Raw genomic sequence first — 23,666 nt, forward strand, 5'->3', positions numbered from 1 at the left:
CAGTGACTGGGGTAATCGGGATGGGAGTGTTGGAGGCAGTGCGATTGGCACAGGATAGAGCAGAGTTTAGGGCTGTTGTACATAGGGTCGCTATGAGTCGTAAACGACTCGACGGCACATAACAACAACATATGTATGTAGATATAAATGTTGTTGTTATATACTGTAGAATCCGAACTAACCCAAAGCTGATCATCCAGTGGGTTTTCAGAGGCAGTTAATCACATGGGAGGAGATTGCCCATCCTTCTCCCACAGAGCAGCTGGTGGCCTTGAACCTCGTGCCTTCAGGACTGCAACTCAACTTCTTACCACTAGGCCACCAGAGCTCCCTAGATAAAACATAGATGTGTTTGTTTTAGAATTATACAATTAAGGATGAAAAGAGGCAAAATGATGGTGTTTGAATGGGTCAGTACAGGCGTTCTGGCAGCCCAGTGGTTAAGCACTCAGGTCGTGACCCAAAAGCCAGCAGTTCAAACCTCCCAGCAGCTCCAGGGGAGAAAGACACAGTAGTCAACTCTTGTAAAGATTTATAGCCTTGGAAATCCCATGGGGCAGTTCTACTTTAGTTTATAGGGTCCCTGGAGTGAGAATCAGCTCAACAGCAGGGGCCTTGGTTTTGTGGTTTAAATGAATCAATATTGCATCTTTTGGGAGTAACCCGTGTTACTGTTTTATCAACATGCCTGCTGGGTTGGTGTGAGACTGACAACGGAATGATTGCTGACTCAAATTTGGGTTTTTTTTAAGCAATGAACCAACATTTTTCATTTTTGCTGTGCAGGAGACATAGAGAGTAGGAGTCCCCAAGGAAGGCTTTTTTGTGCTGCGTATGGCAAATATGAAATTGCAGAGTCCAGAATCCGCCGTAGCACTTTGCAGGTCGTCATCAGAGGATTAAGTGCTTTATTTGCTCAAAGTTCTGTGGCTTTCGTCCAGAATTTCTCAGCCTCAGCACCACTGACATTTGGGGCCAGAGAATTTTTTGTTGTTGTTGAAAGGAGGAGGGGCTGTTGGTATGCATCGTAGCATGTTTAACAACATCCCTTAAAACACTCCACCCAACTGTGATGATCAAAAATGTCTTCAGACAGTGGCAGTATCCCATGGGCATGATAAAATTGGCCACGTCACCAACCATTGACCTCTCCTGAAACACTGCTCCTCAACTCATGGCCGGCAAGCTGTTGCTGACTCAGCAACCCTACGTTGAGTTTAGAAGAGGCTGTGGCACCAGGGATATCATTGCTGACGTCAGATGCATCCTGACTGAGAGCAAAGAATACCAGAAGAATGTCTATTTGTGATTTATTGACTATGCAAAGGCTTTTGACTCTGTGGATCATAACCAGTTGTGGCTAACATTGAGAAGAATGGGAATCCCAGTGTTGTTGTGCTCATGTAAAACCTAGACCTAGACCAAGAGGCTGTTGTGTAAACAGAGCAAGGAAACACTTCCGTTATTGATGTTTGGTACCATGGAGTCAGAACTGACCCATGACTGACTTTCTACTAAGTTTTGAGAGGCAGAAATTCACAAAATTTCTCTTAAGTTGCATGCAAGGAGAATTCTCTTCTTTCTCTCATGGAGCAGGTAGTGGACTCGAACTGTGAGCCTTCAAGATTGCAGCATAGCTTCTTGCCGTCCAGAGGTCAGTTAGGGAACATTACATGGTTTAAAATGAAGAAAGATGTGTGTCAGGGCTGTATCCTTTCTCCATACCTATTCAATCTGTATGCCGAGTGGATTATTCAAGAAGCTGGACTCTATGCAGAAGAATGTAACACCAGGATCAAAGGAAGATGTGGGAAGCCAAATGTTAAACTAAATGTTAAACCAAATGCTTCAACAGGAATTGAGGGAGGCGCAAACACAAGCTGGAATTCCTCCTGAGACAGATCACAGGAATCAGGTGCCAAGGCAGACCTAGGTGTCTTATCAATTCTTAGATTGTGATTACAAATCCCTCCTTCCCAGACAAGCATAAGGTTGTCAACAGAGAAGAGAATGGCTTCATTTGCAAAGAATTCTCTTTGTGATTTACTTCCTGGTGATTCTCAAAGACAGAGAGGCCAGGTTTAGCTCTGCTTCAGGCTTGGAGCTGTTCTCCCCAAGCCTCACTTCCTCTCTTTTTTCTCCGTCCTTTGTGTCCCTGTCTCTTCTTTGTCCCTGGTTGACAACAAAGACTCATAAGTAACCTTCATTGTGCAGATGACATAACCTTGCTTTCTAAAAATGAGGAGGACTTAAAACAATTGCTGCAGAAGATCAAACACTGCAGCCTTTAATATAGATCCCAACATCAAGAAAACAAAAATTCTCACCACTGGACTGATGGACAACAACACGATGGATGGAGAGAAGATTGAAACCACCCATGTCTTCAACTTACTTGGTTCCACAGCCAACACACTTGGTACCAGCTGTTAGGACATCAAGAGACATGTTGTTGCACTGGGAAAGTCTGCTATTAAGGATCTCTCCAAATTACTAAGATGCAATGATGTTAGTTTGAGGACTAAGGTGCACCTGACTTAGACTGTAGTCTTGTCAATCATTTGCTATGCAGCTAAGAGCTGGACAATGAATAAGGATGACAGAAGAAAAATGGATGCCTTTAAACCGTAATGTTGAAGAGGAGAACGGAAGATCCACAGACTGCCAAGAGAATGGACAGATGTGAGTCTTAGAGAAGGTGCAGCCAGAATGCTCCTTGGAGGCAGAGAGGACAAAGCTTCATCTTGAATACTTTGGCATGATGCCAGGAGAGGCCATTACTTGGAGAAGGACATCGTGCTTGGATAGATGAGAGGATGGTGAAGGAGAGGAAGACCCTCAACCAGGTGGATTGACACAGTGACTGCAACAATGGGCTTGAGGATGTCAGAGACTGTGAGGTTGACACAGGCTGGGACAGGGTTCAGATCTGTTGTTCATAGGGTCACATGAGTCTCAGTTTGGCAGCACCTAAAACCAACAACAAATCCTACTGAAGGCGACTGCCTGTCTTTCTGTCATAGAATGCCTAGTGGATTGGAACCTCTGACCTTAGCGTTAGTAGCCCTATCCATAATGGACGGTGCCACCAGAGCTCACGTAGGAAGGCAATAAGGAGTCCTGGTGACTTGGTGGTTAAAGCACTTGGCTGCTAACCAAAAGGTCAGCTGTTCAAATCCACCAGCAGCTCCGCAGAATGCTGTCACTGTCCACTCCTGTAAAGATTACAGCTTCAGAAACTCTGTAAGGCAGTTCTTCTCCGTCCTGTGGGGTCACTGTGTCAAAATCGACCAGATGACCATGGGTTTGATTTACCAAAGGGAAGTTATAGTTACTACAAAAAGAGATCCTCTACAGCTGTGGGAACCCCTTGGAATGAACTCGTGAAGTTGCTCTGTGACTCATCATGTCTCAATTAGCTTGAGGGGCTGCTCCGTCCAGCGTTGATACTTAAAATCCCCTAGATGTGCCATGTGTGGCCAGATCCCATGACTATTCCCACGTGCTCTGGGAAGGAAAGGTCAGAGGGAATCTGGGAACAGGAGGCTAATCTACAGGCCTTCTCAGGGCCTGTGCTGGCCTGATGCACTGGTCACTCGCTAAGAGGGTTACCAGGTACAGCTCTGCTCACGTATGTCTGTGTGGTGCCAGTGATGTTCATTAACTGTTTTGATGTTTAGCTCCGCGGCCAAGACTAGAATCTGGGAACTTGGTCCAACTTGACTGCTGAACGGTTGGAGGTTCAAATTCTCCTAGTGGGACCCTGGATGAGGGAAGCGGACTTCTGAAAACGGAGCCATCAAAGCCCTCTGGGGCACAGTTCTGCTGTGACAGATTGGGGTCTCTGTGGGTTTGGGTTTATTCCAGAGCAGCTGGTTATCTTCGGAGGGAGCCTGATTTGTCCACCAGCAGGACACCTCCCCAGGAATTGCACAGTAAGGTCATGCCTTCCTGGAAAACAGCACGTGGGTAACTGGGAGACTTAACAGAAGCTCTCCTTGGCAGGCCTTCCTTCCTCACTTAAAGCACAGACATCTCCCCAACGGAGCCCCGGAAATGCAATAATAACTCACAAAGACAAGTGTTCATTCATGTGTGTAATCCTCACCAAAACCCATAGTGAGGACATAATCATTACTCCTACTTTTCAGACAGGCTTGGCCACAGAGAGGTTAGATACGTTACCCACCGCCACACAGCACTGGCACTGCCTGTCAGAGTTAAGACTTCCCAGGAGAGACCTCATTCTCCTCCTCTATTAATAATGCAAACCGAGCACCAGCAGTAACTTTGATTTACAGCTAGAGAGAATTGTCACCTGTCACCAAGCCCTAAAAGTGATTTGTGAGCGGATCAAAGCAAGTGCTCACACAGGACTCAAAGCAGACAGCAAATACGGAGGGTGCCTCTATCCTGGGCACTGAAGGAATCGGGGAGAGAGAAGGATGCTGGGAGGGTGGGGTTCAAGCTGTGGCTGCATCTCGCTGGCGCTGCCTCCCAGCTCCGGCCAAGTGTCCCTGGCTGCGCTGCCTCCTAGCTCCGGCCAAGTGTCCCTGGCTGCGAGAGCCAGGAGGTAAACAGGTGGCAAGCCAGAGGAGCAGCAGAATGGTTTTTGCATCTCTGAGGTGAGGAGAGCAGGGCAGCCTCTGCTGCCACTTTTCCGCCTGATAGTGATCAACAGAGTTTTGACGGTGATTCACCAAGCTCTGCCGATAGCACATTTTGGAAAGTGTGGTCATTCTGTCTAATTCTGTAGTGAACACAGCCAGCCGGCCGGAAACCAATACTTGAATCTCAAAACTAAAGTCCGTTTAAACGATGAACGCTACTGAGTAGTCACTTCAGTAAATGCATGCCCTTGCTGGCCCGGCCACTTCCATTCTGCATGATTCTTCTGTCATTCTCACACTCAAACTGATGGGCGGCAGGATGAAGGAAGTCTGTTAGATAGAGACTTCCTGAAAACGGCGTGCCTGAGGACGGCCAGTAGTTCTGGGTTGAAGGTTGCACAATTGACGGGCAGAGGCAGATTTACAGGGAAGTTGATAAAAGTCAACTCAGGGCCTCTCCTTCCAGGGCTGGGAGCTGTGGAATGTGCTAGGCTGGGAGGGATCCGGGGTGCAGGCAAGAAGCATGTGCACGAGTGTGGGATCCCAGAAGAAAAGGAGCCGAGTCCTCCAGGGGATTCACTGATTTCTTGTGTCATCCTAAATAAACAGTCACGTTCATCCCTTATTTTGTGTTCACACTTTGCTACTCTTTTTGTCAAAGATGGTTCTTCATATTGTACAAGCTCCAGAGCCCGGATCCTTTATGGTGACGGGTGAAGCAGACGAATAGGAAGGAGTTTAGATGAGAGTTACAATGCTGGACCATTATGCACCCAACCCTGGCAGACAGGGGAGGATTAGACATTCTCATAACATGTTACAGGACAAGACCAAAAAGCGTTGTCATTCTGTATTGCCATTGAAAGATCTAAGAATTTCCGGTGGCCTAGTGGTCAGGAGTTCCACTGCCAACCCAAAGGCACACAGTTCAAATCTTCCAGCTTTTCCACAGGCAAAAGATGGGCAATCAGTCTCCTGCCTTGTGATTTACAGCCTCTGAAAACCTGCTAGAGAGTCAGTTATGCATTGACCTTAGACTTGATGACACATAACAAACAACACTAAGAACTACCTGGGCAGCTCTGGTGGGTTAGCTCAGATCTTAGATCTAAGAAAAAGAATAAAATGAAATTTTAGGAAATAAGTCAGAACCTTTAAAAGTCCTAGTACAATGCATACCCATGTTTATCGCGGCTTTGTTCACAATAGCAAGGAGTTGGAAACAACCTAAGTGCCCATCAACAAACGAGTGGATAAAGAAGCTGCGGTATATTCACAGAATGGAATACTATGCTGCATTGAAAAACAAGGAACTCATGCAATATTATTCAAAATGGGTGACCCTGGAGGACATTATGCTGAGTGAAGTATCTCAGTCACAAAAGTACAAATACTGCATGGTGCCACTGTTGTAAAACAGGACTGACATCGGGGTGGGGGGGGAGACTGAGAAAGATGGATTCAATAATGTATACTGCATTGAAACAGATGAGGGAGAAAACTGTTTAAAAGGGATACGTGATTAGGTATTTTTGTCTTGACAGGAGTCCTGAGCAAAGGCTGCATAGTTGAGTGGACCTGGGGGGAGGGATTGTAAAACAATGAAAGAATTTTTCTTTTACTTTTCCAAGAGGGTCGTGTACTAGGGAGGAGGGTTGGGAGGGGAGAAAAGTGCAACAAGGAATGAATGGAAATCCAAAGTCTTCGTAAATTTTCATTGACATTAATAATAAATTTAAAAAAAAAGTTCTAGTACAACTGCAAAATCTCAAAACCCAAAAGAGAGGGGAAAGTGTGTGTATGTGTGTGTATTTATACACACACATACACTCTTTTACATGTATTTATATACACATATATATACTATATAAATATACATATATTTGTTGCTATGTACATTCGAGTTGGAGCCAACTCATAACTGACCCTCCAGTGGGGTTTTAGAGGCAGTAAATCACATGGGAAGAGATTGCCCGTATTTCCCCTGCTGAGCTTCTGGCGCATCCAAACTTCATGGGTTTTGTTTGGCAACTTCTTAGCACCTGGCCAGCAGAGTTATGTATTCTATTTATACACACACACACACACCCATAGATATACATATGTATACACACACACATAAGAAGGAAGATTGCTCCATATTCATCACCATCATGAGAAAAAACCAACCCTGAGCAAATGCTCTCTCTGAGGCCAATGTCAAGAATCAAAACAACAGACAGATGGATCAAACAGATGCCCAAATCTAATTCGAAAGCAGAGTGCCATCGAGGCTCTTGCTAATGCTTTTATAATTGCCTTCAAAGCAGAGTGCTTTAGGACATGCATAGACCACCCTTCGGATTCCATTCTCAGAGGGAGTTACAGAGCAAGCCTCATGTTTGTGAGATTGGTACTGTGTACTGGTACCAGTTCCTGAAACTTCTCTAGCAGGAGACTTTTCTAGACATCTAAAAACTACCTGGGAGCTCCAGTGGCCCAGTGGTAAGGAGCTCCACTGCCAACCAAAAGGCACACAATACAGTTCGAATCCACCAGCTGCTCTGCAGGAGAAAGATGGACAACCAGACTCCTCTCTTGTGATTTACAGCCTCTGAAAACCTGCTAGAGAGTCAACTATGAGCTGAATTTGGACTTGATGATACATAACAACAACAAACAACACCAAGAACCACCTGGGCAGCTCTGGCGGGTTAGCCCAGAGGGAGTTACCTGCTGACCTAAATGTGGTGCCTCTCGAGTGGTGTGAATCACCAGGGCCTCCATGGGAGCAAGATCTCCTCTGTGATTTACAGCCTCCAAAGTCCCGCTAGAGGGTCAGCTGTGAGACAATTCCAACTCAACAGCAATGAGTGAAAGAGAAGAGCTACCTTTCTACCCGTTTGTCCTACTGTGGTGACGGCTTCATATTGCTATAATGCTAGAAGCTACACCACCAATATTGCAGATACCAGCAGGACATCCATGGGGGGCAGGTTTTAGCAGGGGGAAAACAGACAAGGGAAAAAACATCTGCTAATCTCCTGTCACAAATCAGCCGAGGAAAACCCTGCAGACCACCGAGAATATTGTCTGAGATAGTGCTGGGAGAGGAGCCCCCTGGGATGGAAGACCCTCAAAACATCATGGCCACAACAGTGGACAAAGGACTAGACAGCACTTTATTCCATTATCCATGGGATCACCATGAGGCAGAGCCAATTTAATGACAACATACAACAGGGAAGAGTCGGTTATTGATGCAGCGTTTGCTGTGTGAGCTCTTCACCAAATACCTTACTCAAATTCATTGCCGTTGAGTCAGAATCAACCCGTAGCTGGTCCTCGATTGACTCAGCCAGGCTTTCATTTGACCTGGAGGACATCGCCCGTCTTTCTCCTGTGGAGCTGCAGGTGGATTTGAACCTCCAGAGATGCATGGCAGCAGTGTAACTCCCTACAGACAATGTCCAACAAATGCCAGTTGCGCTATGTGCCATCAAGTCAGAACCAACTCATAACGGACCCTCCAGCAGTTTTTCAGAAACAGTGGATCACATGGGAGGAGACTGCCCATCTTTCTCCTGTAGGGAAGCTGGTGGGTCCCGACCACCTGGCTTTGAAATGACAGTGCAGCTTCTTACCCACAAGGCCACCAGAGCTCCCTACCAGACACCTAGGAAGATGCAAATGATATCCACGGCACTTTCTTGCTGTACAGAAACGTAAGCGTTCAGTCAAGAAGAAAGACTGTTGCTTTGAAATCTTTAGTCATTGCTCCAACTGGCTCCTGAGATAATGACAGGAAGACCGGTCTGCTGTTAGGGGCCGGAGAATGGGCTTTTACTCATAGAACCTCTAAGAACAATGAATTTGAACCTTGCACTATCCTGCCCCAACACCAGCATCTCTGACCAGCTTTAGCCCGCTGTTGAAATCGCTGTGTCAATCTCGTTGAGGGTTTTCCTCTTTTTGTCTGGCCTGCCTCCTTTTGCAGCATGAAAGGTGTCTTTTTTGATTACTAGCCTTTCCTGACGACATACTCAGAATATGTGAGATGAAGTTCCACCATCTTTGCCACTAAAAAGCACCCTGGTTGCACTTTTCCAAGACATACTTGTTCTTTGGGCAGTCCATGGGATAGATATTCGACACTCTTCTCCAGTACACTTCAAAGGCATCAATTCTTCTTCTCACATCCTTATTCATTATCCAACTTTCAGCTGCATGTGGAACAATTGAGTTTGTCCAGTGAGTTTCCATCAGAGAAAATGTCCGGTCAGGTAGCTGCTCCCTGGATGCCCTCTCACTGCTCTGGGTCCTGGGTCCAGGTGACCACATCCCTGTTAACCTCTGCAGATCATCTCTCCTCCCCAGATGACAGGACAGGGGACCCTGTCGCACCTCTCCACCCAGCATGCATGCACGTCTTAGCTGTGCTCTACAGCACACAGCTCCCGGAAGGGAGCAGGGTTTAAACAATCAGAAGAGAATCGGTGGATCACCACCCAGGTGCTCCCCGGGGCCTCTGTGTGAGTCTTAAAGCTGAGGGAGAGTGTGTCGCCACTCACAGCAGCTCTGTAACTAGTGAGATTTGGGAGAATATAAATCCTGTGTTGTGAAATTGAAATAGCTGCACTTGAGAGGTCTTAACATCATTGCTTTTGGAAAGGAGCTGCTGGCCTGAAGCCAGAGGGAGACTAGTTAGTTCATCGGAAAAGATGGGAGCTGTTTTCCCAAGATTACTTCAGTCTGTACTGACTGGGGAGGATGAGAACACAGAAGAGGAATAACGGTGGGAAATAAGGAAGGGTGGGGCCGTGGGATTTCTGGGAATTTCAACTTTATGGCAAACATGTGCTATTAACCTTTCTCACTGGGCCTGAGGAAGTCTGTTCACTGTACGATTACCATGAAACATCTTCCCAGAAAAAAAAATAGCCATTTTCATAAAACTCAAACTCTGGCCTGGAGGGTAGATGACAAAGATTTGTTATTGTTGTTCAGTACCGTCAAGTCGTAGACGACTCGTAGCGACTCTATGAACAAAAGTCCTCAACACTTGCATGAGTGACTTTCATCCTTTCTCCAGATTCATAGGGTTTCCAGAGGCAAGCTATTTACGAAAGTGGGTGCTGCTCCTGCTTCCAAGCTTGTTTCAACCAGGAAACACCACCAAACACTGTCCAGCATGGGTAACTGTTATGGCATTTGACATATCAGTGTCATAGTGTTCAGCTTCACAGCAACTTAATATGAAGCAAAATGTTCCCCCAAGCCAGTCCCATTGCATGAGGTCAGTTTCAACTCAGTGCATTCCTTGGTGCTCCAGGACACAGCGTTCCCGGGTGCTCCAGGACAGGACTGTGCTCCCTGGTGTTTTCTTGGCTGGGGTCTTACTATGAGGCAAACTGCCCAGTCTTTCTTTTGCAGCACAACTGGGAAGATTCAAACCTTTTGGTTAGTAGCCAAGATCAAAGCACTTACTTGTACACTTTAAGCAAAGAAGAGAGGAGCGGGTGCTCCAGGTGGAGGAAATAGCATGTGCAAAGGCCCTGTGGTGGAGTGGAGGAGCATGAGGCTACTAGACCAGTGTGTCCCGCTGAACTTTCTTCAGTGTCAGAAATATAAACCACTATTGCAATACAAGGAATTAATATGGGAACATTTAACATCCGAGGGTCTCTGGGTAGAGCAAAATGTTTGTATCTAAACACTAATCAGGTGGTTGGCAGTTCAGATCCACACTGTGATGCCAAAGAAGAAAGGTCTGGTGATTTATTTCCATAGATGTTAATTACAGCCAGGAAAACCTGTGGGGCAGGTCTGCTCTGTGACACATGGGGTCCCCATGAAGGGATCAACTGACCAGCAGCTCATTTGAATGGGATGAGTGGGGTTTTTTTGTGAATGTTTATCGAATAATCATGGGGGATTCTTAATGGCTTTATTGTTGTTGTTTTATCAGGGATTGTTTTTTCCCTTGGGAATTGTTAGGGTAGAGGAAGTTATAGTGGTGTAGTCCATGGAGGGGACACAGGGAGCTGAAAGGTTGTGCCTCTCGGGCAGTTTCAGTCCACCAGTTGTTCTGCAGAAGAAAGATGGGGAATCTCCTCCTGTGTGATTTACAGCCCAAGGAAAGGCAGTGGAGGGTCAGCTATGAGCCAGTTCCACCTTGATGGCAATGACCTTGACATTTGGCTTAGAGTAATGAGCTTGGGCTAGTTGGCGTGGGTCCCAGAAGTGGATGGAAGGGTTCTGTAGGAGAGAGACGTGACTGGAGCAGTTGGTTAGGCAGGGGTGGTGACAAAGTTAAGAGGTTGTTCCAGTATTTCCACAAGAGGTGTGAAGGCCGAGTTTGACACAGGGCGTGGCCAGGAAGGGGACAGTGTGGAAGCTCAGGGTCGGATTTCAGAAGGATTCTGAGGGAAGACAAGCAATCGAGGTGTGGCCTTGAGGACTGACGCCCACTCTGCCTCTCTGGAGAACAATTGCAGGTCTCCACTTCCCCCTCTGACCTTGTTTCGGTTTCTGCACATGAGCAGCCAGCAGTTTATCTGCCGTTTTCTGTATTAGATGTGATGTGATGCTTTGAGAGTTCGGGAGTAGAGTTCCTGCCTTCCCTGCAATTCCCAGCCGCTGGACCCCGTACACAGCCACCACCATCCGTCAGGGGAGCTTGCTTGTGGCTATGAAGGTGAACAGGCTTCGGTGGGAGGCGCTCACTAAGAAGGACTGGGAAGGCAGGCCAAAAATCAGCAGTGTGACAGCCTTGCAGATTGCTTTGGTCCTGACTTCAGACAGCCATGGGGATGGCGTGGGACTGGACAAGTGCTTCATTCCTGCTTCGTTCTGCTGCCAAGGGGTCTGAGTGAGGCAGGGAACTTTGAATGGCAACTGACAAGAGCACAGTGTGTCTGTGTGGTCTGGTTCCAAAATAACTTCAAAAGGACTCCCAAGGAATTTATTGACATAATAGAGCCATCTCTATCCTGATATCAATCAAGTGTAGCCAAACCAATTCCTTCTATGTCAAGACAAAAAGAAAAAAAAAATAAATAATTACCAAGGAAGTATTTCCAGACCTAAAAGCAGGTGTGTGTCATGGCTAGTGTGTGTTGAGGGAGTCTGCGTACTGGGGATTGAATTGTATCCTTCCCAAAAGATATCTTTTGAACCCTGATCATTACACTTGTGGTTATAATCCCATTTGGATAGGGGTGTTTGTTTTGTTTTTACATGCTGTTATTCATGAAGGGTGTGTTTTGACGCCATCTCTTTGACATATAAAGGAACAGATAAGAAATGCAGCCAAACCGCTCCTTAGAGACAAGGCTGGGGAGACTTTATGTCTTATTATTTTGAACACCTTGTCGGGAGAGGCCAGTCCCCGGAAAAGGACATTGTGCTCAGAAAAGTCAGTGGGGAAGAGGAAGACCCTCAAGGAGCCGCGGTGACACCATGGCTGCCGCAGTGGGCTTGAGCGTGGTGGGGATTGGGAGGGTACAGCAGGAGTTTGTCACGTTTCCACCTGTTGTGCAAAGGGTCACTGTGAGTCGAATCAACTCTACCACATGTGACGAGAAGCAAGTAGAAGAAGAGCAAAAACGGGGAGATGGATGCTAAAGCATGTGAAGACTGCTGAGGAAGGAGAGGCAGAGCGACAAGGACCTGATGCGAGGGAGAGGGGAGAGGAAAGAGAGAGAGAAGAGGGGAGGGGAGAGGAGAGGAGAGGAGAGGAGAGGAGAAGAGAAGAGAAGAGAAGAGAAGAGAAGAGAAGAGAAGAGAAGAGAAGAGAAGAGAAGAGAAGAGAAGAGGGGGAGAGGGGGGAGAGAGGAGAGGGGAGGGAGAGATAAAGGAGGGGGAAGAGAGAAAGGAAAGAGGAGAGGGAGAAGAGAAAGAGAAGGGAGAAGGAAGAGGGGGAGGGGGAGAGAGAAGAGGGGGGAAGCAGGGGGGAGAGGGGAAGGAGAGAGAGGAGAGGGGAGGGAAAGAGAGACAGAGAGACTTCCCTGAGGGCTGTAGAGAGAGGCTTCCAGGAGGGCTGTTGCTAGTTTCGTTTTGTGGAATCAGAAGAACCCATAGCTGACCCTCTCACGGGTTTTCAGAGGCAGTGACCTGCATGGGAGGAGATTACCCATCTTTCACCCTCAGAGCAGATGGTGGGTGGATTGAACCACATACATTTGGGTTAGCAGCACAACTCCTTACCCATGAGGCCACCAGATCTCACTTCCTCCAGCACTAGCAGCCTCCAGATTTCTGGAGTCCTGAACAGTCAGAGAAGTTTTTGTTTGTTAGAGCCACCACTTGTAGTATTTCTATGACTTAGAACTTAGACTCTGCCCAGGCCTCGAGAACCTTCTCCATGCGCCTAATCCCTGGGTGTCTCAGCTGTCTGCCTTCCTAATCTGGGGCACACCCTTCCCCCCCCCTCCCGCTAGTTAAACTACACCCCAGTGACTCTGCCCTCCGTGCCTTAAGGAAGCAGGGTACTGGGTAGAATCCTCCAGAGACTGCCCGCTCTGCTCCCTCATCCCAGGAATGAATGACAAATCTTGGGTAAATTCCCACTTTCCCCCCAGGAGCAGCTGAAGATCTCAGCCCCAGCTTCCCATCTTTCCGCTTCTGTGGCCCAGGCCCAGATCTGCTGGAGGGTTAAAGGATACAAACCGGCAGCAGCTCCCTCTGTGCCCCGAGAGATAGCAGACCGGCTGCACCAAAATCCAGGGTCCCCGATGGACCTCAGCGCACGGTGCCAACGCTGTGCAGACACTGTGGATAAAGGCTGTTGACCCTGGGCTGTGGAGAGTCCCTGCGGACTCAGCTCTGGCTCGAGAGCCTGGTTGACTGTAATGACTCAGTGGAACCATGTTGCTGAATCTCGTCACCCACCTGGTCTCTGATCTTGACTCAGCTCATGACTGTAGGGTAGGAACCAACTTGGAGCTGACCCTCCATTGTGTCTCCAAGGCTGTACACTACCCAGGAGATTGCTCATCTCCTCCCCAGAGCCGCTGGTGGATTCGAACCACCAGAGAGGCGTGGCCTTTGAGTCGACCGCACAACTCCTTATGGACTGACCAGCAGAGCTCCCTTGAGTCTCCAGAAGCAGTAAAAATGATGAAGAAAGATAGTCACCATGTCAACTCTGGCTCTGGATGGATGTCACTGCACTCAAATCTCATGACATATGGTGGGATAGGCATCAGAAAACCCATCTTTCACACCAGATAAACTGAGGCTTAAAACCAAAAAATTACACCCACTGTTGTTGAGTCAGCTGTGACTCACAGCCATTCTGGAGAAAGGATAGAACTTCCCCAGAGAGTTTCCGGGGCTGGACATGTTTTCAGGATGCTGTCACATCTTTCTCCAGAGAACAACTGGTGGGTTGAACCATTGACCTTTTGGGTAGCTACCAAGTGTTTTAGGCACAGTGACTTCACACAGACTTTAACCTCAGTCTTCTTGTCTGCAGACTAAGAATATCTGTCTCACAGGGTTTCTGCAAACTGAGAATATCTATATTTTTGGGGTGGTTGTAAATTCAGGTGAGAAACTGTGCACAGCAATAACCCCAGCACTGTCCTTGAGGTGAGGCCCCTGGTAAGGAGCAGAACTGAGTCTCTGTGGCAGAAAACCCTGCTTGCATTTTTCCTGTCCCTCTCCTGAGTGTTCTCGCTTGGCCCGTTGGACTTGGTGATGTCTGTGTTTCTGTAAAGCACTCACTTCAGTCCAGCAGGCATATAGTTTGACACTTCCATCAACAGGCCTCCTGTTTTAGTGGTTACAAATACTTCAGCGCTAGACTACTAGGTGAAATGTTGGCAGTTCAAACCCACCTGCAGGCTCAGGAGACAGGCCTTGCAATCTGCCTCTGAAAGTTCACAGGCTTGAGGACCCTGTGGTGCGATTCTGCTCCACACACATGGAGTTACCAGGATGGCTAAAAACATCTTTCATTTGAGAGCATCAAGGAAAGATTCGTGCTGGACAGGAGGATATATGAGATGGTCTTTGGTAGATTCTCACCAGGATGAAGTCATGTACTGGAAACTTCCCAAGAAAAAAGATTGAAGGTGATTAGGAGGTGGGAAAAGAAAGGAGTCATAACTCTTATTTAGACTAGAAGCAAGAGCTTAATGAGGACCCAAGTGATTAAAAGGGAGCTCTGATGGCCTAGTGGGAAGGAATTGTACTTCCAACCCAAAGGCACTTGGTTTGAATCCACCAGCTGCTCCGTGGGATAGAGCTGGACAATCTCCTCTTGTGTGATTCACTGCCTCTGAAAACCCACTAAGAGGGTCAGCTATGGGTCAGTTTCAACTCACTGGCGATGAGGTTGACAAGGAAGCGATAATGAAAGATTACCGAGAAAGGTACCTATTACGTTGACCCACATGCATGATAAGATCAGGGAAGTTATTTTGGTTTTGTTTTTAAAATAAAATCCCTTTTGACAATTCAGGTCCCTGCTGGTCAGGAACAAATCCCTGATGTCCTGTTTGGATCATGGAGAGCAGATGAGAGGACCAGGCCCCATCCCTCTGTGGCTGCGCTGTGTAGTGTGGGAGCCATGCTTTGTAGATGTCAAATGTGTTGTATAGTTCGGTACACTCCTCACCACTCCTTATTGCCCTGCAGCCTGTCGTCCTCACCCTTTAGTGCTGCCTGCCTGTCTCCCCAAACCATTGCAACATTAGACACATTAGAAGGAGGATTTATCACTTTAAGGATGACAGAAACCTAACCCAAACCTTATGGGGACCTCCAGCTTTTTAGTTTGTAACCCAGTGCCTTAGCTGCTTTCAGCACCCAGGGAGTCCTCTGGAAGCTACTATCCAAAGCCGCACTGGTTGCTGTGCAGTTGGTTTCTACCTCATGCTGTGCCCATGTGTGTCCAGGCAGAACTGCGTCCAGGGAGTTAATAGCGGTCACCTTTCTGAACCAGATGGCCAGGCCTTTCTTCCAAGGCACTTCTGGGTGGGCTCAAACCTCCGACCTTTATTAGTCAGACATTTAACCACTTTTACCTAAAGAGTACCTCAAAAACACATATGATGACTGTGATTTTAGCCAAGGTTTCTGTAAGGAAATAAACTCTATAAAGCTCCACCTTACCTGTCAAAATAACAAAGGATGTAGTGAATCCTTCTTCTTCTTTTTCTCCAAGTGAAGGTTTGGGGTCTTGGCTCTAGTATGAGCAGAATAGCCCAAATCTGTTGAGTTGACCCAAGTTCATAAGCTAGAATGACATTACGCCATAGAGTTCTAAGGCCCTTATGAAAGGGAACTCTGGTGGCCTAGTGGTAGATACTTGTACTGCCAGCCCCAAGATAGGCAGTTCAAATGCACCAGCAGCTCCCCCCAATTTAGCATAAATGAGAGAAATGAAGGGCAGGCCCCTCTTGTGAACTTACAGCCTCTGATAACCCACCAGAGGGTCAACTATGAGTCAGTTCCGACTTGACGGCATTAAGTCGAGAATCTTCTGGAAACAGCCGTATCTTTCTCCCACAGAGTGGCTGGTGAGTCAAACCGTTGGCCTTTCTGTTGGCAGTCAAGCATTTAACCTCTGCACAACCAGGGCTCCCCAAGGGCAGAATCGCCAGCCAGAAAGCCTGCATTCCCTCCAGGGTGGAAGGTGAAAGTTTCCCAGGGTCATGTGTGCTTGTCCAGAAGTCGCTCTCAATCTGCCACTTTGGGGTTTGGATTGGGATGTTGTCTCCTCCGCTGTGGTGGGAGCTGGAATTCCTTAGGGCTCAGATCGGCTGAAGGAAGCCCCGCCTCCCGACTCCTGTGCTCCCCCAGGCCCAGCCCCACTGGGGCTCTTTGCTGCTTTCTCTTGATCACATGCTGAGCTGCTGCAGTTCGGGGTGACTGACCAAGCTGAGAACTCCTCACTCCTTCCAGCAGACTCCCCGGAGAGGCTGGTAGTCGCATCCTTCCATGCTCAGAGCAACTTGGGAAATGGAGCCTTGCCCGGTGATTTTTAAAAATAAAAATAGATGTTAATCAAGTAAGGAAAAGCTGGCGGTGGGCCTGGAGACCTGATCGAACACCAGCTGCCCTCTCCACCGTCAGAAAATGCTGAACCAGTTTAAAATGTGTTGTTTTAACTAGTGGTTTCAACACAACACCTTATGCTCCTCGCTGAGGTTTGTTGCAGGGAAATAAGACCCTCACGTTCAAATCTACATCTTCTGTAGAAACTCTTCTATGAAGACATCAGCATGGACCCAGCAATTCCACTATTGGGAATATACCCCAAAGAAACCATAACTACCATCCAAGCAGATATATACACACCCATGTTTATCGCAGCTTTGTTCACAATAGCAAGGAGATGGAAACAACCTAAGTGCCTATCAACAAATGAATAGATAGAGAAGCTGTGGTATATTCACACAATGGAATACTATGCTGCTTTAAAAAACAAGGAACTCATGAAATATTATACAAAATGAGTGACCCTGGAGGACATTGTGCTGAGTGAAATATTTTAGACACAAAAAGACAAATATTGCATAGTGCCACTGTTGTAAAACAGGACTGACATCGGGGTTGGGTGGAGACTGAGAAAGATGGGATAGTAATGTATACTGCATTGAAACAGATGAGAGTTAGAACTGTTTAAAAGGGATATATGATTGGGTATTATTGTCATGACAGGAGTCCAGAACAAGGGCTGCATAGTGGAGTGGACTTGAGGGGAGGGATTGTCAGGGAACTACGCTCTCTCTAGAACAGTCAACTCAAGGGCAGTGAGTCCTGGAATATCACAAAGACTTGTTCTGCATGGCCTCACCTGGTAAAAGCAGAAGCTACAGAAAGACCTGGGCTTGGGGAGCTCTGGTGGCCGAGTGGCAAGAAACTGCACTGCACTCCCAGAGATGAGCAGTTCAAATCCACCAGATGCTCTGCTGGAGAAGGAGGGACAGTCTCCTCCTGTACCAGTCAATTCCGATTTGACAGTACACACACAAAAAAAAATAATTTTAAAAAAACACCCAGAAAGACCTGTGCTCAGGGTGCAAAAATATTTCCTAAGAATCAGAGCTGGCCTAACTGATGCGACTGTTCTGGATATAGAGGTCTCCTTTAGTGAGACCATTCAAGTATCAAATAGGCCACTGGTTTGTAGGGATGCTATACAAAGAGTGATTGTTATTGTTGTTAGATGCTGTCAAGTATGACTCATAGCAACCTGATGAACAACAGATTTGAACCCTGTCCTCTTCTGTGCCACACTTGAAGCCATTGCAGCAGCCCTGGGCTCTACCTCCAACACTATAGCTACCTGTGTTCCTCTGTTATTCATAGGGTTTTCAGAGGCCAGCTGTTTCAGAAGTGGATGGCCAATCCTAACTTTCTAGTCTTTTATCTGGGAGCTCTGTAGAAGCCTGTCCACCATGAGTGACCCTTCCACCTTCACAGCAACCCACAAGTTACTCTGGTACAGCAAAACGACAGACAAGTGCTGCACTAATAAGAGCAAATGATGCAGAGAGGCGAATGGTAGGTCAGGTTTATGGATCTCCCAGGCCTCTTCCAATGCTAAGGCCATGGGTCTTGATTGATCTTCACATTGTCTCTTTGGTCAGAACCTTGTGCAAGTGTTTCCTCCCCAGGGAATGTCTGCCTTCAATGACAGTGCAGATTATGGGCGGGAGTCCAGCTACACCAGCTCTTTTTTCAATTATTATTTTGTGTGTGTGTGTACTGTCAAATCGGATCTGACTGGTACAGGAGGAGATTGCTGCTGGATTCGAACCGGGTACCTCTGGGATTGTAGTGTACACCAGCTCTTTCTTTCCCATTGACTATTTTCAGGAGCAAACCTTGTAGAGCAGAAAATATAAAATAATTGGCTGAAAGAAGGAAAGAAATGGTTGTTCCAAGAAGATTTGTTGGGCAAATATTGTGCTCCTTAAGGCACCCTGGAGGTGCAGTAGTTAGACACTCAGCTGCTAACCTCAAGGTCAGCAGTTGGAACCCACCCCCAGCCACCTCTTATTTGGAGAAAGGTTATAGCCTAGGGAACTGTGAGGGGCGGTCCTGTTCTATCCTATAGACTTGCTGTGTGTGGAATAGACTTGATGGCCGTGGGGGTCTTGAGCCTCAGGGTCTTCAGTGGTTGATTTTTCAGAAGTCAATCGATCACCAGACCTTTCTTCCAACGTGTCTCTGGGCTGGTTCAAATTGCCAGCCTTTGAGTTAGCAGCCAGGTATACCACCCAGGAAGTCCAGGCTCCACAAAGCCTGCCACAGCCAGGTGTGCTTCGTACACTTGCTGAATCAGAAGGTTCCTTGGCAGTTCTTTATATTCTTGTTCCTCTAACAAGAAAATGCTCCCTGTTCTTTCAGACGACACAAGATCTATAGAGAACAGATGAACCTCACCTCTGTGGAGCCCCCACTGCAGCTCCGACCCGAGGCCAGCTGGATCCAGTTTCACCTGGGCATCAACCGCCATGGGCTGTATCCCCGCGCCAGCCCCCTCGTCAACCAGCTCCTTGATGACATGAGGCGCTTCCCCACCATCAGCGCAGGTGAGTTTCTGGGAATCGGGTCGGAGAGACTGGATATGAACACCACATCGGGTCAGACTCCAAAGAGGACTTTCCAAGGGTTTCTTCTGACATCTCACAGATAGAATAATTAAAATACCATAAACATGGACCTTTTTCTTTTTTAAAATGATCTTGTAACTATAATCTCATTGAAACCCTATAAAGGAGGCATAGGCAGGTGTCTGCACACTTTATGAAAAGGATTTTTGCCTTCACTGAGTGTTGTTTTAAACACAGCAACCCTGTGTGTGTCAGAGTAGAACTGTGTTCCACAGGGTTTCCAGTGGCAAATTGTTCAGAAATAGGTCAGCCAGGTCTTTCTTCTGAAGCACTTCTGTGTGCATTCAAACTGTCACCTTTTCTGTTACCAGCACACCTGGGGTCACCAGGAGTCAGAGTTTCCTCCACTGCAATTAAGCTTTCACTGGTTTCTTTTGAACGAGGAAGTGCATTTTTATGCTGTGACCTATGACAGTGCTGGTGCCATTTTACAGATGCGAAAACTGAGACTCAGAGAGATTAAGTGACTTGGCTGGGACTCAGCAATATAGAGAAGATTCAGGAGCAGGTCTGCTGGCTCCAGCTGTGTTCTAAAGCCCTGTGACAGACTAAGTGATGCCGCAAGGGACCAGCGGTGGCCAGATGAGCCGGTGTCCTGCCAGCATGTCCACTGAAAGTCCAGGGAGCATGGGGCCTGGGGTGGAGCTTCAGAAGCCAAGATGTCAGGGGTTCTGGGCCACTCCACAGCATCCCTTCCCTAGATCAGCACCCCTCCTCAGTCAGGAGCCCCTCCCCTGGCCTGCACCACTTCTCACAAGCTGTACCCCTTCCCTTAGTCTTATCCCTTCCCCCACTATGTACCCCTCTACCTGGTCCGCACCTCTGTCATGGGCCCTCACATGGCCAGCGGTCCTGGAACAAGGCTGAACGTTCTCTCTGTCTTCTTCTCCTTTCCAGATTACAGTCAGGACGAGAAAGCACTGCTTGGGGCGTGTGACTGCACTCAGAGTAAGTGGCCTGGCCCACCCCAACCTGCCCACTCACTGCCAAGGTCATGTGACCCCCTAGAGCTAGCAGCAGCCTGGCCTGCCCAGCTCCCTGTCCAGTGGGGGCCCCGATCTGGAGCTGATGGAGATGGCTTTACCTCTCCTTGTGAGCTCGGCCTTTCATGCCACCCACCCACCCACAGAGAGGAGAAGGCAGTGAAGAGGAATTCCTGCGGGTCAACCTAGAGCCAGGGACCACCTGGCCTGTAGTGCAGGAGATTATTGGAAATGCAGAATCACAAGCCTCTCTGATTTCCCAGATCACAATCTGCCCTTTAACAGCATCCTCAAGCGACTGGGTTTCATGCCCTCTTTTAAGCAGCATTGCATGTGACGGTGGCTTGCAACCCTGCCTACACGTTAGGGGTAGCCTCGCCCACTCCCCCAAAGTGGGAATTATGTGACGGAAATGCCCACATATGATATGACGTGACAGTGGTTTGGAAGGGCATGGGGGGCCCGGGGTTTCCCTTTTCTTTATGTAACCCTGTGTGTTAGACCTCATGAGAGCCGGAGTACAGCTGGGCTCTGTAGAGTTTTCAGGGGCAGATTCTTCAGCAGTAGGTGGCCAGGCCTTTCTTTGGAAGCACTTCTTGGTAGATGCGAACTTGCAGCCTTTCAGTGAGCAGTGTTAGCTGCGGACACCACCTGGGAACTCAGCTTTCATTAACAAGCACTGGAGGCAAGGGAGGAGGCGATCCCCACCCCGGACAGAGCTCATAGCAGGGCTGTGAAGGGGGAGGCGAAACACATCCCAAATGCCCAGAGGCAGCTCTCTCTATAGGAAGGTCGTGCACAAGGAGGCTGGTGGGCTCGCTCCACTTATCCCAGGCTCAGCCCTGGTTTATGGTCTTAGAGGGAGATACAGATAAACAGATCAGTCTAATGTAATAGAACAGATGGCATCCTCGAAATCTGCGTGAGTGCAGTTGAGGCTTAAAGAGGAAAGGGTGACTCTCAGGAAAACATTTGTTGGCATTGCCAGTGAGCAGCGGGCTGAGGAAACCTGTTTCACGCGCCCTTGATCATGGCAATGGGAAGTGCTCCGCATTGAGCCCGTGGACACGCTCTCTGTGGCCCGGTAAATGGAGATGGCCGTGCAGACTCTGAAAAACAAGCTTCGCCACTCAGTCTCAAGAGAGTTTTAATTCCGTGAGAGATGGGAAGTGGGTTAACATAGGGTCACCGCTCCTTGAGGAGTCTGGTTCTGGGACCAGGAGCGTGGTTTATCAACCCTCTGTTCCTCCCCAGTTGTGAAACCCAGCGGCGTGCACCTGAAGCTGGTGCTGAGGTTCTCGGACTTCGGGAAGGCCATGTTCAAGCCCATGAGGTAAGTGGCTGCCTTCCTCACCACCAGTCCTGGGTCAGGAATGGAACTCTCTCCTAAGGCCGCCGCCGCCAAAGACAGACACCATTGTCGTGGAGTGAATGAGGCTCAAAAGAGTAAAACTGCTCCATAGAGTCTTCATGGCTGTGACCTTTACAGACCAACAGGACTTCCTCCTGCAGCGTCCCTTGGTGGACTTGAACCATCCACCCTAAGGCTAATTGTTGTTATGTGCCCATTGAGTACAACTTACAGTGACCCTATGAACAACAGATCTGACCCCTGACCTATCCTGCGTCATCCTCACCATCTCTGACACACAGGAGCCCATCGCTGCAGTCACTGTGTCGGTCCACCTGGCTGAGGGTCTTCCTCTCTTTTCCTGTCCTTCCACCTTCTCAAGCATGATGTCCCTCTCCAAGCAATAATCTTCTAGCAACGTGCCCAAAGTATGTGGGATGAAGCTTTATCATCGTTGCCTCCACGGAGCACTCTGGCTGCACCTTCTCCAACACGTATCTTTTTGATCTTTTGGCCATCCATGGGATGTTCAGTTCTCTTCTCCAACACCACAACTCATCCATTCATTCTTCTGTCATCCTTATCCACTGTCCAGCCGTCAGAAGCATAGCAAGTGATTGAAAAGACCATGGCCTGAATAAGGCACACCTTAGTCTTCAAAGTAACATCATTGCTCCTCAATAATGTGGAGAGGTCTATGACTGCAGACTTTAGTAGTCTAGTGCAAACTGCTTATACCGCCCAGGGACTTCCTGTTGTTATTGGGTCCAACTCACAGCGACCCTCTGCCCAAGAGCAGGCACTCTGCCCATCCTGTGCCACCCTCACCAGTGGCTATGCCTGAGCCCATTTTTCCCCAGTCACTCTTTCTATACATCTCATCGAGGGCCTTTCTCTTCCTCACTGACCCTTCACTGTAGTGAGCATGTCTTCTACAGAAGGAGGTCTACATTGCTTTCCTCTCACTGGCTGGATCTTTTTTAAAAACTCAGCCCTTAGTCCCAAGGGAAGGTCACTGGATGGCACAAACAGTTTGTATTTGGCAACTAACCTAGAGGTTGGTAGTGTGAACCCACATAGCAGTGCTGTAGAAGAAAGTCCTGATCATTTGCTTCTATAAAGACCCAGGGAAGTTACGCACAGAGCTTCCACGGGGGGTTGCTCTCATGATGGCGTGGGTACAGGTGGCTTTGGGTTTGTGGGGTTCCCCCCCCCTTTTGTTTCTGTTGCATCAGGGACTCTTAAATAGGAAATTGGGTATGTGCAGAATCTGTTGCTGTTCTGTTGTTAGGTGTCATTAAGTCAGACCCGACTCATAGCTGACCCTCCAGCAGGGTTTCAGAGGCAGTATAATCACAGAAAAGCTGATGGATTCGAACTGTGCCCCTTTGGGTTGACAGCACAGTTCATTACATGAGGCTACCAGACCTCTGGTATACCCAGAGGGAGCTTTGATGGCCTAATCCTTAGTGAGGGTCATTGCAAACCCAGAGGCCTGGTGTCCCTAGAGGTTCTAATCCACCAGCAGCTCTGAGAGAGAAATACGGGCGGGCTCTGCCCGTTGCCGCTCACAGCCTTGCAGACCCCGTGCAGAGTCACTGAGGTGGAACAGGCTTTGTGCAGTGAGTTTGGTTCTGAGTTGATACAAGCCCTGGTGCTGCAACCGTTAAAGCATCTGGCTCCTGACTGAGAAGTCGGTGGTTTGAACCCACAAGCTGTACCATTGGAGGAAAGGTCTGGTGATCTCCTGTAAAAATGCCTTCCTAGGAAACCCGATGGGGCGGGGCGACTTTGTCCTGAGAGGACTGCAGTGCATTAGGATAGAGTGGATGGCACAGGACAACAGCCCTGGATGACCGTGTGCAGAAGGCCTGGATCCTTCTGCTGTGCACTGACTTGTCTCAGCCACGGAGCCACAGGCCGTTCTGCGTGTGATGCCTTCCCATGTCTGTGTGTGTGCGTACACACCACACACACACACACACACACACACACACACACACACGCTTTCACCATTTCCGGTTCTGGGTGTATTACCTTTCCATTTCTTCATGCCAGTACACACACACACATACACACACACACGTTTTCACCATTTCCCCCTTGACAC

The 23,666-nt window shown here is 48.1% G+C and overlaps 1 protein-coding gene across 1 annotated transcript in view; it reads left to right on the top strand.

Annotated features, from left to right (window-relative positions):
* FAM20A (family with sequence similarity 20, member A) overlaps positions 1–23,666 on the top strand; it is a 64,695-nt gene that overhangs the window by 29,279 nt on the left and 11,750 nt on the right. The window contains exons 2-4 of the mRNA XM_006886398.1: positions 18,957–19,141; positions 20,120–20,170; positions 21,460–21,538. Coding sequence (XP_006886460.1) covers positions 18,957–19,141; positions 20,120–20,170; positions 21,460–21,538 — 315 coding nt within the window. The remainder of the gene's footprint in view (positions 1–18,956; positions 19,142–20,119; positions 20,171–21,459; positions 21,539–23,666) is intronic.

Source organism: Elephantulus edwardii, unplaced genomic scaffold (assembly GCF_000299155.1).
Source record: "Elephantulus edwardii isolate Elephantulus edwardi_28Jun2011 unplaced genomic scaffold, EleEdw1.0 scaffold00048, whole genome shotgun sequence".
NCBI classification, from domain to species: Eukaryota; Metazoa; Chordata; class Mammalia; order Macroscelidea; family Macroscelididae; genus Elephantulus; species Elephantulus edwardii.